The sequence below is a fragment of the Amblyraja radiata genome, chromosome 24, assembly GCF_010909765.2.
Source record: "Amblyraja radiata isolate CabotCenter1 chromosome 24, sAmbRad1.1.pri, whole genome shotgun sequence".
NCBI lineage: Eukaryota > Metazoa > Chordata > Chondrichthyes > Rajiformes > Rajidae > Amblyraja > Amblyraja radiata.
The window spans coordinates 17,448,252-17,464,891 of NC_045979.1; the positions used below are offsets into that span (position 1 = coordinate 17,448,252).

At 44.4% G+C, this 16,640-nt stretch overlaps 1 protein-coding gene across 1 annotated transcript in view; it reads right to left on the bottom strand.

Moving 5' to 3' along the window:
- itpr3 (inositol 1,4,5-trisphosphate receptor type 3) overlaps positions 1–16,640 on the bottom strand; it is a 196,339-nt gene that overhangs the window by 163,839 nt on the left and 15,860 nt on the right. Inside the window, exon 2 of the mRNA XM_033042496.1 lies at positions 14,195–14,265. Within this exon, the coding sequence (XP_032898387.1) occupies positions 14,195–14,265 (71 nt within the window). The remainder of the gene's footprint in view (positions 1–14,194; positions 14,266–16,640) is intronic.

The window sequence follows — 16,640 nt, forward strand, 5'->3', positions numbered from 1 at the left end:
GTTTATTATTCCGTTTAAGAAATATTGAAGGACCTCGCTTAGCTGGTGATGAAAGGGGCTCTCCCAGTCAGATCCTTCCTGCACCATTTAAATCTTACTGCCAGTGCAAACTACCCTTGGGACGGCTGCTACGGAGTGGAGACAGCTGCTCAACTCTACGCTGAGTGTGGATTTGCGAAGAGAGACAATGGTTCAATGGGATTTTGAATGGCGTTGGGGAATCCAGAGGTTTACGAGAATGATCCGCGGATGATTGGGTTAACGTATGATGAGCGTTTGACGGCACTGGGTCTGTACTCGCTGGAGTTTAGAAGGAGAAGAGGGGAACTCATTGAAACTTACCAAATAGTGAAAGGCCTGGATAGAGTGGATGTGGACAGTGGAGAGGATGTTTCCACTAGTGGGAGAGTCTAGGTCTAGGGAGTACAGCCGCAGAATAAAAGGGATGCTCCTTTAGAAAGGAGATGAAGGAATTTCTTTAGTGAGAGGGTGGTGAATCTGTGGAGTTCATTGCCACAGATGGCTGCGGAGGCCGTCATTGGGTATTTTTGTGCAGATTGACACCTTTACTAATCAAGAAATTGTCAAAGTTAAGGGAAGAAGGCAGAAGAATAGTGTTGAGAGGGAAAGATAATTCAGCTAAGATTTAATGGCAGAGTGGATTAAATGGACCGAATGGCCTAATTCTGTTCCTATGACATGAACTTTATTGTCACAAGTACCAAGGTACAGTGAAATTAATTTTTACATTCCGTTCAGTCAGACTATTGTGATACATAAGCAAAGCTTAGATTTAGTACATCGAGACAGTATATAAGAGTCACCAGGTTTGGTGCCATGTTCGAGTCCCAGTTATTCTAAGTGCAGAGCTTCTTAACCTGACCATGAAGGCCTGTTGTCCTGGCGACAACACAACCAATTCAAAACTTGGCTTCCAAGTACAGTTCTTGCATTATGTCTGTCAGAATGGTATCCGTCCCGTGATTTGAAGTGCAAATCTGTCGCTGTACAAGCTTGAAGTGACAGCAGGATTGCAATAAATCTTACATTATTGTTTGCTTTTAAAATATTGTATTGGGCACAACATGCGACGGAGGATGTCAGATCAAACGCCTGCCTCAGCCATGTACACGTTCACATCCAAATGAACAGAGGCGGCCAACACCAGTGTGTAAGAAAGAACTGCAGATGCTGGTTTAAATCGAAGGTAGACACAAAATGCTGGAGTAACTCAGCAGGACAGGCTGCATCACTGGAGAGAAGGAATGGGTGACGTTTCAGGTCTCGACCCGAAACGTCGCCCATTCCTTCTCTCCAGAGATGCTGCCTGTCCCGCTGAGTTACCCCAGCATTTTGTGTCTACCAGCCAACACCAGTATTACATCGCCACAGTTCGTTCCTCAGATAAACAGAATCCACCAGAATGATTCAGTGAACACCTTGGGTGATACAAAGCGACGACAGGGAAGTTTGATTGAAGTACTTAAAAATCATGAATGGTCATCAAAGAATAAATGGTAAACTGTCTGCAGTGACAGGAATGCTGATGCAAGCTGTGATCTGTTCAAAAAAAGTGGAAGCCAATTTCTCCAGTAAATTTCAAACGTGAATTGGATAAACATTTGGAAGGGGAGAAAAAGAAGATAAAATATAGGGCTATGGGGAAAGAGCAGGAGCATGGAATTAATTATATTGGTCTACCAAAGAGTCAACACAGATTCAATGACAGAAGGGTCTCCAAGTACATTTTATCCCATAGAAGTTTATAATAGAGACACGGTGCGGAGAGAAGCCCATTGGCCCACCAAGCCCACGCTGACCAGTGATCACCCCATACGCCAGCACTATCCTACACACCAGGGACAATTTACAATTTTTACCAAAGTCAGTTAACCCACAAACCTGCACGTTTTTGGAGTGTGGGAGAAACTGGAGCACCCGGAGAAAACCCACGCGGTCACAGGGAGAACGTACAAACTCCGTACAAAAAGCAGCCGTGGTCAGGATCAAACCCGGGTCTCAGGCATAGTGAAGCAGCAACTCTACCGCTGTGCCACCATACGATGTTCAGCTGAACCATGGGACAATAGGTTCTGCATAAGATCAAAGTATAAACCGTTAACGTGGTCACAATTGGGCAACAATGGGTATAATTGGGCGAATGGAAAAAATGGCTGGACCCAGTATATGTGTGTGGCTCAGGAAGAGTTTCTTCCTAAGCAGCTGCTTTCCTGCAAAAGGAGCGTTCAGTAAAAAAACATCAGGCTAATGTAATACTGGGAATAGTTCCCTTTTACCATGGAGTAATTGACTTGGATCCCAAGAGGGCCGACGAGAGCATTGGGGGATCCGAGAGTAGCCCGGCAGGGGGACATCAAGAGCGAATGGGGACCCGAAGTGGGGGGGGAGGGGTGGGGGCATCGACCACGTATCACCATATGGCCTGGTTCACCGCTGCGAGACGATAAGACAGTTCAATAAACTCTTTGTAACTTTGTCTGCGCCAGAAGCATGACGACTCCGTGCACTGCCTGGGTGACGTCTGCTGTTTGATTTTACTGGATTGTATGCAAAAACACAAAGAATTTCACTGTACCTGTGAAAATGAAGTATCATTGAAAAATGTATTTTGTCTGATTTATGCCAGAGGTGGAATATGTGGTCAACACAAGTTTCAGAAGGTTAGTTTGGTTTAGAAATACAGCACGGAAACAGGCTCTACGGCCCACCGAGTCCACGCCGGTCATTGTTCACCCATTTACACTAGTTCTATGTTATCCCACTTTCGCATCCACTCCCTATACAACAGGTGAATTTACAGAGATCAATTAACCCACAGACCCGCATGTCTTTGGGATGTGGGAATAAATTGGAGTTCCTGGAGAAAGCACATGTGGTCACAGGGAGAATGTGCAAACTCCACACAGACAGCATCTGAGGTCAGGATTGAACCTGAGTCTTTGGCACTGTGAGGCAGCAGCTCTACCAGCTGTGCCATTAATTTGTGCTGTAATGTCTCCCTGAGCAGCTGCATGGTGAATCATTCAATTATCCAATAAGAGAGCCACTCTCTCCCTTCTCTCCTTCTCCAGATAGAGTTGTAATGCACACCCTTGTTTAGTTTTCACCCATGAAAGGATATAATGTTCTACTGTTTACATAGAATGACTCGGATTGTTTTCTCTGGAACACCGAAGGTTGCCCGGAGACCTGATTGAAGTATGTAAAATTCTGAGAGTCATAGATAGGATAGATAGTCAGAACCTGTTCCGCAGAATGGAAATACCAAAGACTAGAGAACACAGCTTTAGGGTGAGAGGAGAAAGCCAATGGCATGTAAGTAAGTAAGTAAGTAAGTTTTATTTATATAGCACGTTTTAAGTCAACTCGCATTGACACCAAAGTGCTTTACATAAATTAAATAATAATTTTCCATACAAACCATAGAAAAAGGTTAAAAAAAAAAAAAAGAATAAAATGGACACATTATAGAGTTCAACACAAACGTCCCCCCACAGTAAAATCAAAAATTTCCACTGTGGGGAAAGGCACCAGAAAGTTAAGTAATCTTCCTCTGTGAAACACCCGAGGTCGGGCCCATTTGTGGCCTTGCAGCCAGTCCGATGATTTTCAGGGCCCTCTTGCCGTGAAGATGGAACTTCGGCGTCGAATGAAACATTCCTCAGCGGCTTGGAAAAGTCTGGAGCGGCTGCCTTCTCCCCGGAGACCGGGGCACTCGTAGCCCTCAGGACGCGCCGGTTGGAGCTCCGACCCCGGCGAACTCGATCCCTGGCTCTGCGGCGCTCCAAATCCAGAGCTGCCCGCGGCTGGACGCCCGCAGCCCCAGCTCCGCGATGTTGGGATCGACGGCCACAGCGCTCCGGAGCTTACCGCACGGCGACCTGGTAAGGCATCGCCCGCTCCCTGTTGGTATCCCAGCGCTGCGCCACCGCCGCCGAAGCTGTAGTCCCGGCCGGTCCCGACAGGAAACGCCGCTCCATTTTCGATGGTAGGCCGCGAGGACGGGGCGAAGAAGCGGCTTGGAGGGATGCTGCCTCTCCGACCAGGTAGGGGACTAAGAAATAAAGTTTCCCCCTTCCCCACCCCCACCCCCCACATAGAAGACCTCCACTAACATTTTTTAACAGGACAAAATAAAATAAAATTTAAAAAAAAGGTGTAGAGACGGACTGCGGGCAGGCTGCCATACACAGACGGCGCCCACTCCCGCCATCCGCCATGTTGGCCTTCATAACAAGAGGAATGAGTGTAGGATCAAAGAGGTTCTTCTGGAGTTGTGCAGGGCCCTAGTGAGACCACACCTGGAGTATTGTGTGCAGTTTTGGTCTCCCAATTTGAGGAAGGACATTCTTGCTATTGAGGGAGTGCAGCGTAGGTTCACCAGGTTAATTCCCGGGATGGCGGGACTGTCATATGTTGATAGAATGGTGCGGCTGGGCTTGTATACTATGGAGTTTAGAAGGATGAGAGGGCATCTTATTGAAACATACAAGATAATTAAGGGTTTGTACACGCTACAGGCAGGAAACATGTTCCCGATGCTGGGAGAATCCAGAACCAGGGGCCACAGTTTAAGAATAAGGGGTAAGCCATTTAAAACGGAGATGAAGAAAAACTTTTTCACACATTTGACTTTTTCACTATGGTCAGAGTGTTGTGAGTATGTGGAATTCTCTGTCTCAGGAGATGCATGTGGCAATTTCTTTTACACACGCACAGAGTAGTGGATACCTGGAACGTGCTGCCAGGTGTGTTCTCGGAGGCAGATACAATAGTAGTGTTTAAGAGGCTTTTGGATTGGCACATGGATATGCAGGGAATGCAAGGACATGAATCACAACAAGCAGATGTGATTAGTTTACCTTGCCATCATGTTTGGCATGGACATCGTCCCTGCGCTGTATTCTTTCACATTCTATTGTCTGAGCCCAAGGGTGGGTAGGCATAGAAATAAGACTCAACTATGAAAACAGGCCCCGATGCCCATTGTGCCGACCAACAATCACCCATACACTAGCTCTATTCTACAGCCTACGGACTATTCACAGAAGCCAATTAACATACAAACCTGGAGAAAACCCCAGCGGCCACAGGGAGAACGTATATACGCTGTACAAACAGCAGGATCGAACCAAAATCTCTGGCGCCGCAAGGCAACAGCTTTACCGCTGTGCCACCATGCCACCCTCTAGTTAAAAGACATCCCTGTGCTAAAAGAAAATCAAGGTTGGATTAGCTCCGATAGATACTTCTAGTTCAGAGTTGTCTATGGTCAGGTCTTAACTCAAGTCGCAGATTCATGCAACATGGAAGCAGGCCCTTCGGCCCAACTTGACCATGCCGACAAACAGGCCCCATTTACACTATTTCCACTAGTCCCGCGCTTAGCCCATATCCCTCTAAACCTATCCGATCCATATAATGTACAAACGTCTCCTAAATTTTATGATGGTACTTGCCGAGTCCACTGAGATATGGAAAGGATTGTACTTTAGAGAAGTGGCCTAAATCTACAGAGTTCTCTATTTAGATCTCACAAGATGCTTCATCAGATTTATCCATTCTAACAGAAGAACTGCTCCTTTTCTCAATCTATGACAATGAGGGAGGAGGAGGTGCCTCTCGGTCTCTTAAATGGGACATAATCATAACATGTGAACACAGAAATGAGTTTGAATAACTATTTTTAAGCACAGACTGAATGAACCCGTGGTTATTTACAAGGCAGGGTACAATCTAGAATACTTCACACACAGCATTCAGAATTGTTCCCTAACACATGACAAATCACCACACAATGACCACAAGGTGAGTGCAATGATTTGTGACTCCAATCAAGAGATTAATTGCCAACAGAACAAGGAAATACTTCCCTGTTGCAGCTCAACAGGTCCATTGACACAATGACACAGAAATAAATATTCAATGATACAATATATTAACAATCATATTCTTAAACTTGCCCTTCGCTTCCCTGTACCTCACCTGGACTCACATCCATTTCTCCCCTTCCTCCTCTATTCCTCCTTCTGGCTTCACAATTCACACTTCTTCTATCCTTATCAACCTTTAACTTTTCATTTCTGGCCTTTGTCCAATTATCTGCTTATCAAAACCCCCTCTCCCCCACCTGTATCCACCTATCACTCGGCAGGCTTTGTCTAACCCCTCCTCTCTTCCACATTTCAACCCACCACCACATCAGTCTGAAGAAAGGGCCCGACATGAAACGTTACCCATCCATGTTCTCCAGAGATGCTGCCTGACCTACTGAGTTTAGTTTAGAGATACAGTGTGGAAACAGGCCCGTCAGCCCAGAGTCCATGTTGACCATTGGTCACCAGCACATTAGTTTCAAGCTATTCCATTTTCACATCCTGGACCCTAGGGGTAACATAGAAGCCATTTATATTGTGTAGGGAGTGGATGAGAAAGTGGGAAAACATGGTACAATACCAAAGAAAGGCTCAAAGTGCTGGAGTAACGCAACAGAGTCAGGCAGCATCTTGGAGAACATGGATAGGTGACGTTTCACAAGGGTCCTGACCTGAAAGATCAAAACCTGAAAAATCTCTGATCCACATTCTCCATGTTCACCCACTGAGTTACTCCAGTATTTTGTCTTTTTTTTTTGTAAATCAGCATCTGCAGTATCTGTTGCTCTTTCCTCCTTTGATGTCTCAGAATGCAAGGTCACCAAGTATGAAGAATGATCTGTAAAGAATTCTAATTCATCTTTTCAAAGTCTGTCAAGGGTCATGGTGGCCAAGAATATACAATCCATTGTTATTTGCAATAGTTTGATCAAACGTTGTCCTGAAGCAAATAAAGGTGTGTTTGTGAAAGTTATCAGCAGCTTTGATAGCTGCCGATTGACACAGGTCACCCAACCTGCTAATTTAAGCTTCAGAGATACAGCGCGGAAACTGGACCTTCGGTTCACAGAGTCCACGTCGACCAGCGATCACACCGTACACTAACACTATCCTACACGCTAGGGACAATTTACAATTTTAATCAAAGCCAATTCACCTACAAACCTATGTGTCGTTAGAGTGTGGGAGGAAACCGGCGCACCCGGAGAAAACCCATGCGGTCAAAGTGAGATGGACAATCACTGAAAAGACAGCACCCATAGTCCGTATCGTACTACGTATCGCATTGTAAAGTCACAACTCTATCGCTGCACCACTGTGCTGCCCTGTAGCCCAATCTTAATGGCTTCAGATACAGATGTACATAGAACATCACAGCACAAGAACAGGCCTTTCGGCCCACAATGTCAGTACTGAACATGATGCTCAGACCATCATTTATCTACCAGTATATAACCCATATCCCTCCATACCCTGCATATCCATGCGCCTAACTACAACTCTTTTAAAGTATCTGTCTCCACCAACACCCACAAAAACGCATTCCAAGTACTCGCCACCCTCTGTGTACAAGGTGGCCCTGCACACCTCCTTTAAACTCTGCTACTCTTACCTTGAACCTCTGCTCTCTAGGATTTGGTTGTTTCATCCTGGGTAAAATAAGTTCTGACTGTCTACCTGCCTTCTTGTAATTTCATATACTTCCATCAGGTCTCCCTGCAACCACCGGCATTCCAGATAAACCAAGCCAAGTCTAGGTTTATGATCCATGATGCTGATTGGACCCTAATCTGTGGTGAATCTGTGGAATTCTTTGCCATAGAAGGCTGTGGAGGCCAAGTCGGTTGGATATTTTTAAGGCAGAGATAGATAGATTGGTACAGATGTCAGAGGTTCTGGGGAGAATGGGGTTAGGAGGGATAGATAGATCAGCCATGATTAAATGGCGTAGTAGACTTGATGGGCCAAATTATTTAATTCTACTCCTATTCCTTATGACCACAGATCATCAAATGAGAAGGAATAATCGCAGATTAGATCGTAAGGCTCTGATAAAAGTATATGAAATTAAAGCAGTCAGAACTATTTTCCCCGAGGGAAGTTTAAAGAAGATAGACACAAAATGCTGGAGTAACTCAATGGAACAGGCAGCATCTCTGGAGTGAAGGAATGGGCGATGTTTCAGGTCGAGACCCTTCTTCAGTGTCTATCTTCGGTGCAAACCAGCATCTGCAGTTCCTTCCTACAAAGTGTAAAGAGGGTGCGCAGGGCAAGAGAGCAGTGGCTACCTGGAACACGGTGTCTTGCTCAAGTTTCTAACATCTGCACTTCCTTGTGCCTCAATAAAACATTATATCTTCTACATTGGTAACATTTTACAATGCAGAAAAGGCTCAGTATTTGTTCGGTGCATATAATCATTTGCTCCATTTTACCAGCATCTGTAATGCTCTTTAAATTTTTTTGAAGAAAAAATCCAACAAAATTCATATAAACTTCTCTCACCGCAGTGTTATTTCCTGCCCCGCCCCGCAAAGTAATTTAATCTTCAGAACAGACATCTGAGTCACAGCAGGAATTTTACTCATGAAGGAGGATTTGAACTGTGGTTTTCTCACATGAACAACAATTTTTGCAGAATCTAGAATCCCTTTCAAATCTAGAACGACCTTCAGCCATCCTTTCTATTCTTTGGAAAATCAATTACAAGACAGTGGAAAGAGTTAACAGGGAAGTCACTTACGTTAAAATACATGCTGTTAAAGCGTGGAGAGCTTACGATAATTGGTGTTTGCGACACTTGGAGTCAAATATCACGGAATCAAGCCCTTCAGCCCAACTTGCCCACGCCGATCAACATTCCTCATCTACACTTGTCCCACCTGCCTGCGTTTGGTCCATATCCCTCTAAACCTGTCCTATCCATGTACCTCTCCAAATGTTTTTTAAATGTTGTGATAGTACATGTCTAATCTACCTCCTCTGTCAGCTTATTCCATGCACCCACTGACCTTTATATAAAATTCCATGTACCTACTCCCCTTTGTGTAAAATTCTATATACCTACCATCCTTTGTGTAAAAGGGTACCAGCATGTATAAATACAAGCAACAGTGAAGAGAGATATCTCCAGTGACTCCTGACAATCCCCGGCCCATGACCATTCAAAAGAGAAGGAGCATTCAAGATGGCAATGAGAGCCTGGATTCCATGCATTGGGATCTTACACAAACTTCACGTGAGTGGCAAAAGGAGCGTATCACCGCAAAATTCCCACCCGCCCAGCCAATCAAGCATCGCCTGTCGCATCTCCTTGGGAAGAGGCCACAAATTTCACGTTGCCGTCATGAGATACTTAAGAACCCAGAAAGCCGCCACTGAAGCGAGTAATCCCAAAAATAATTATAATGCTCAGATAGATCTCCTTGGAATACCAAGTGCATCAAGGGCCTGTCCCACAAGCATGCGACTCCATGAGGCAAGCGCGACCTAAAGGGCCGGTCCCACCAGCATGCGCCTGCATGCGGCAAGCGCGACCTAACGTGATCGCTTGAGCCGTACGGCCTCGTGGGGTCGGTCCCAATTCGATTGCCGGAGCCGTATGGAGTTGTGCGGAGCTGGTCCCGACATCGCTCAGGGCTCCGAAAAAAATGACCGTGTTTAAAAAAATTCCGCGCGGCAACGGCCTGCCGGCCCGCAGCCGCATCGACGCCATGTCACTCACTTGACCTCCGCGCGGCTCCCGCTTCTGGTTTGGTCGCGCTTGCCGCATGCCGTACGGCTCAAGCGACCACGTTAGGTCGCGCTTGCCGCATGCAGACGCATGCTGGTGGGACCGACCCTTTAGGTCACGCTTGCCGCATGCAGGTCGCATGCTCGTGGGACAGGCCCTTTAGGCTTCACCTGGAGAGGAGATGGCTATCACAAGGTCAGTTTGGCCAAGATTCAACTATGATGTTGCAGCAAGGGGTACAGAAGCCATGGGACAGAGAAAGGGCCAGTAAAAGGGATTGCCACAAAGGAGTCAATAGTTTGATGGCACAGTTGTAGTGTTCCTGCCTTACAGCACTGGAGACCCGGGTTCAATCTTGACTATGGGTGCTGTCAGTATGGAGTTTTTTTAACCTTCTCCCTGTGACGGCGTGAGTTTCCTCCGGGTGCTCCAGTTTCCTCCCACACTTCAATTAAGTGCAGGGTTGTAGGTTAATTGTCTTCTGTAAATTGTCCCTAGTGTGCAGGATAGTGCTACTGTACGGGATGATTGCTAGTCGGCGTGGACTTGGTGGGCCAAGTCTATCTTGTATATGTAAATTTATTGTCATGTGTACCAAAATGGAACAATGAAATTCTAACTTGCAGCAGCATAATAGTTCTGCAGAACACAGAACTCAATAGATGACATAAAAAACAAAACAAAAACAAAAGTACAATAAATTAAAAAAATATTAGTGCAAAACAAAACAAAGCCCAAAGTCTCTGGTGCAACCAAGACAGTTACTAGTTTAAAGTTTAGTCGGTGTTTGTAGGGTTCAATCGTCTGATGGCTGGTGGGATATTGGATACTTTCCAAAAATAATATTCTAATATCTGGAGAAAATATTGTTAGTATTATGAATCTCAATTTATTTCACCATGTTACTTTGTTCTCAAGTTTATACTTTCTGGGCCTCCATAAGTGAATAATGGGTGCCCAGTTCCTTTGCCAAGTGTCAGTCTCATCTGTTCAGTGTTAAAGGCCTGTCCCACTTGGGCGTCATTTGTGCGTCATTTACGTGACATCATTTACTCCTCACGACGCACGTGTCGTGACGCGCACATGGCGTGCATTATGCGCGCATAATGCGTGGTGAGGCGTGGTGGCGTAGGCAGTGAAGCGCGGTCGCGCACGGCGCCCCAGGATTTTGGGATTCACAAAATCTTCGCGCGCCATCTGCGTGACGCGCAAATGACGCCCAAGTGGGACAGGCCCTTGAGTCAATGAAGGAGCCTGCACAATATGCTGCCCACAGACAAACTTCCCTCACACATTCCACCAGGTATTATCAGTTGCTGAAGAGATCAGGTTGGTCAAGCAGCAAGGAAAACACTTGCCAAACCAGCAGAACAGCTTAACTTTTTAACTATTGGTTGGAATCTGTCCTATTTGGACGAGTTATCAGTGCACATCTCCCATCAGTTCACAATGTGAACACTTTGACAGGTACAATTAATGAACATTTTTTTTTTAAACAAGCAGGAAAATGGCAATGACATTCTTCATAATTAAAGTTGTCAATACAACAACAGTGGTTGTTTAACAGTGGTCATGTTTAAGAAACAATAACAAGGGGAAAAAAGGATACACAGAGAAGTTAATGTCAATTTTAACACGAGCCAGCGTGGATTTGTAAAATGCAGTGGTGTCTGTCTAATCTAACTAAAGTTTTTGATGAAATAACAATGTGGGATGATTAAGGGATTGCAAAGGGCACCATCCATATGGATTGTACGAACGTATTTGATGAAGTACCATGGAGAGACATGAGTATAATTGAGATTCATGGAACAGAAGATTTAGTATCAGCTTGGGAAAATGGCTTAGAGTCTTGGCAAATTGTTGCTTTCCTCAAGAACATAAGAAATAGGATTGGAAGTATATGGAAGAATGGCCTCACCAGAATACTCCATCATTTACAGCCAACCAAGTTGCCTTAAACTAGTCTAACTGGTCCCTGCGTCAACTGCCTCTGGCAGCTCGTTCCATACACCCTGCACCTTTGGTGTGAAAAGGTTACACCTCAGATTCCTTCCCACCTTCACCTCAAACCCATGTCCTCTGGCTCTGTCTACCTCAGCTCTGAATATATTTATCAATCAGATTTAATTTTTTTATAAGCTCTAGTGAACATGGGGGCAATCTGTTTAACATTCCCTTGTATGACATTGAACATAGAACAGTACAGCAATGACAGGCTTTGTGGAGGGTGTAGAGGAGGTTTACCAGAATGTTGCCTGAATTAGAGGCTTTCAGCTGCAGGGAAATAAATGTTGGATAAACTTGGACTGTTTTCTCTGGAACATCAAAGGTTCGGGGGAGATGTAATTGAAGTATATGAGGCATAGATAGGGTCGACAGCCAGAACCTTTCTCCCAGGGTGGAAATGTCCAACACTAGAGGGCATGGCGCTAAGGTTGAGAGGGTAAAAATTTAACAGAGATGAGTGGGGCAAGTTTTTTGTGTTGTGGACCTGAAACACACTATCAGGGGCAGTGGTGGCATTTAAGAGGCGTTTCGATTGGCACACAGACGTGCAAGGAAGAGAGCAATATGGATCCTGCAGATGAGATCAGCATAACTTGGCATCATGAGGTGATATTCCTTCCCTTGTTGTCCCTTCCATTGTGGGCCAAAGGGCCCCTACATGTGCTGGACTGTTCAATGTTCCATGTTCTATGATCTAGCACTGGAACAGGCACTCTGGCCCACAATGCCCATGCCAAACATGGTGTCAAGTTATACTAAACTCATCTATCTACACATGAACCATATCCCTCCATTCTCTACACCCCCAGTTTTATCCCACGTTTCAACCTAACAGACCTCCCCATGCAAGGGGTGATCCGGTCAACACTTTGTGCAACCGTATTAATTCTTCCCTCCTTTTATATTCCTTTCCCATTTGCAATAAAAGCTGGCATCACATTTTGCTTCCTGATTACTTCCTCCAGCTGCACACTAACTTGCCGTGTCCTGTACATGTGGACACTCAAATTCATGGCGTTCCATAGTTTCACTCTAATTTAGCAATCTTCTGCTTGCCTTCCGAAGACGCGAAGGTTTGTATGCTAATTGGCTTTGTACATTATCCCTGGTGTGTAGGATAAAACTAGTGTCCGGGTGATCGCTGTTTGGAAGCGGACTGGTAGGCCAAAGGGCCTGTTTCTATGCTGTATCTGTAACCTAAACTAAACAAAAATCACATCACAAATAGTTGCCAACTCAACAGATCTATTTCAACCTCCCTAGAGACTCATTGTATCCACATCACAAACTTGCTGCCCTATCTGCCTCCCATCTTTCAGTACATTTGTCGACAACACTCAAGGTTCCTTCATCCAAGTCATTAATTTAGTTTTTGTAAGTCGTTCAGGGCCAAGATAGTTTGCCAATATCAGAGTTTGCCAAGTTCAAAAGATCCATTTATCCTGATTCTCTTTCCTATTAATTAACCAATCTTCTGACTATGCCAAGATGTTACCCTCAATGTCTTGAACTTTTGTTGTCAACTTTGAAAATACAAATACACTGCATTTGAACATTGAATTCTCCAATTTCAGGTAACTAACCTATACACAAACCCATCCCCCCCCCCACTTTCCCCTTTCCGTGTCCCATCTGGATTTACACCTATTGCTCCCCTTCTTCCCCCGCCCCGTCCCCTTTCACCTATATTCATACCTCTGGCTTCACGATTCGTAACTCCTTTCTACTCTGGCTTTTGTCCAACCATCTACCTATCAAAGAATTCCTCACTTATATCCTGCCATCTGAAGATGGGTTCCAACCAAAGACGTCACCTATCCACGTTCTCCAGAGATGCTGCCTGACCCGCTGAGTTACTCCGGCACTTTGTCTTTATCTTGCCCCCACCAGCTTTCTACCCAACCCCACCCTGAACCACAGTCAGTCTGAAGAAGGGTCTCGACTCAAAACTTCACCCGTTGAGCTACTCCGGCACTTTGTATCCTTTTTCGTTAATTAGCATCTGCAGTTATTTATGTCTACATTCCTCACATTTGTTATATCCTTAAAGAGCTCCAATAACATTTTTAAACGTGATTTTCCTTTAATATTTCCAAACGTCTAGCTGCTATTTCCTTTATAACGGACTACAACTGTTTTTCAAGGATTAATGGGTTTATAATTCCTTGTTTTCTGTCTTCCTCGTTTGTGAAACTGATGCCTTAAATTTGGCTTTTTAAAAACACATTAATCCTTTCCAAAATCTAGGAAATGTTTGAATGTTACTCCCAAGTCATCTGCTCTCTCTTTTGCCACCTCCTTTAAGACTTTCGGATACCGACCATTAGATTAAGAAACTTAGACACAAAATGCTGGAGTAACTCAGCGGGGCAAGCATCACCTCTGGAGAGAAGGAATGGATGGCGTTTCTGATCGAGACCCTTCTTCAGACTGAAGTTTACATTACATTACTACAAGTTTACATTAACAAAATAAATTGACATATACTTGTTAGCCATTTGCATTATCCAGATCCTTATCTTTCATACTGTAATATGTTGGGATGTAAACTTACCTCTAAATTTTTTGGGGGGATTTTCTAGGTCTCCAGCTCCTGGCTCTATGACGCATCTATCATCCACCAACCTGCAAAACAAAGACAATTTTTTTAATTAATTTAGTTTGCATTCTAGACCCTCTTGGCAAGTGGACAATCTATATGGAGATGTACAACTGTCTCATCCAAGTAAGAGATCAAGCAATATTCTTTATTCATTATATTAGCGATGTTACGATACTTACCTTCAGCGGCACTGCAATTCTGCCACTGGCCATGTGCGCGACTTTGGCGCCTTTGAGGGGGGGGGCAGGATTAAAATGCCCTTTTCTCCTGCCTGTCGGAGTCGAACTTCCTCAGGCTGTTGAGCTGCTGCAGAAAAATCGTTCCGACTTCCATTCTCAGAAGTTTTTTTTTTTAAATCGCGGGACAATTTAATCGCTGGAGTAAAATAAAAAGCTACTTCTAACGCCGTCAACGCCTACAACGGGACGGATCTCACATAGGGGACAATACAAAATGTAAGTCATGTATTTTACATATAAACTTGCTTCTTAGGATGACTTTAATCAAAATTTCCTTGGCGATAATGTGATTTTGGCCCCATACGAACCGGCAGTGTTTTTCCTGCCGATATGGGATTCAAATTCACTGCAACCACAGCGTTCCAATCGATTGCGTTCCACAAAAACCCACTCGCAAGATGATTAAAATGCCCATTAATTTACAGGAATTAAATATTAAATAATTATATCCACAGCATCTACAATCTGGAGAACAGTTTCTTCACCACTGTTATCAGAGTCCACATTAGTCCTCCCATAAGCTAGGGTGCAGTCCCCATCTTCCAACCTACCTATTGCAGGCATTGGACTTTTTTCTCTGGAACTGCAATGATGCAATGCTGAAACGCTGTATTCTGCACTCTGGTATTTTTTTCTTTGCATTACCTAGTTTAGTTTAGTTTATTATTGTCACATGTACCAAGGTATAGCAAAAGGCTTTTTTTTGTTGCATGCTACCCGGTCAGCGAAAATACTATACATGATCACAATCAAGCCGTCCACAGTGTACAGATACAGGATAAGAGAATACTTGTGTGGTCCTTGAGTACGGTTTGATCGTGCTCATGTATAATGTGGCCTCCAGTCTCAGCCGCGTATCTTCAAACCAATTTCATATCCATTTGGATGGCCAGCTTGCTCTGGATCCTATGTGATCTAACCTTCCAGAGCAGCCTACCAAGTAGTATCATGTCAAAGTCCATGTGGACAACATCTACTATGTTGTCCTCATCAATCGTCTTGATCTCCTCAAAAAAAAATTGCTATCAAATTTGTGAGATAGTTTCTCATACTAAAAGCCACATTGACTATTCCTTGTCTATCAGTCCTTGCCTATCTAGAAGCACGTTTTATCCTTTCTCACTTAACACTTCCAATAAAACATACCTACCACCACCGTTATCACATGTTGACATCATCTGTGGTGAGCAAGTTATTTGTGTCTGTTCTCCTAGTTTGCTGATGTTATTGGCACAATCAGAAATGGCCCAAACTACTAAGCCTCAAATACCAAATAAAAAAAACATTTTGCTGCATAGTTTTACATTTGTGCATTACACAACGAAAATAAAATGCATTCATGTCAAAAAACAATTTGAAGTCATGTGTTCTATTCTGCTTCTGAAATGACACAGAGAACATAGAAAAGTACAGCACAGGAGCAGGCTCTACAGACCACATTCTCTATGCCTGACATGATACCAAAATAAACTGATCTTATCTGCCTTCACACAATCCATAACACGCCATTCCCTGCATATCTGTGCGCCGATCTTAAAGCCTCTTAAATGTCACTGTCGTATTTGCCTCCATCACCACCCCTGGCAGCACACATACACACATAACTGTGTAAAAAAAACTTGCCCTGCACATCTCCTTTTAACTTTGTCCCTTTCAAAAACAGGCAACATTTTATTTACACAATAGACAATAGCTGCAGGAGTACGCCATTTGGCCCTTCGAGCCAGCACCGTCATTCAATGTGATCATGGCTGATCATCCCTAATCAGTACCCCGTTCCTGCCTTCTCCCCATATCCCCTGACACCGCTATCTTTAAGAGCCCTATCTAGCTCTCTCTTGAAAGTATCCAGAGAACCGGCCTCCACCGCCCTCGCTAGAGGCAGAGAATTCCACAGACTCACAACTCTCTGTGTGAAAAAGTGTTTCCTCGTGTCAGTTCTATATGGCTTACCCCTTATTCTTAAACTGTGGCCCCTGGTTCTGGACTCCCCCAACTTCGGGAACATGTTTCCTGCCTCTAGTGTGTCCAAACCTTTAATAATCTTGTATGTTTCAATAAGACACCCACTCGTCCTTCTAAACTCTAGATTATACAAACCCAGCCGCTCCATTCTCTCAGCATATCACAGTCCTGCCATCCCTGGAATTATCCTTGAA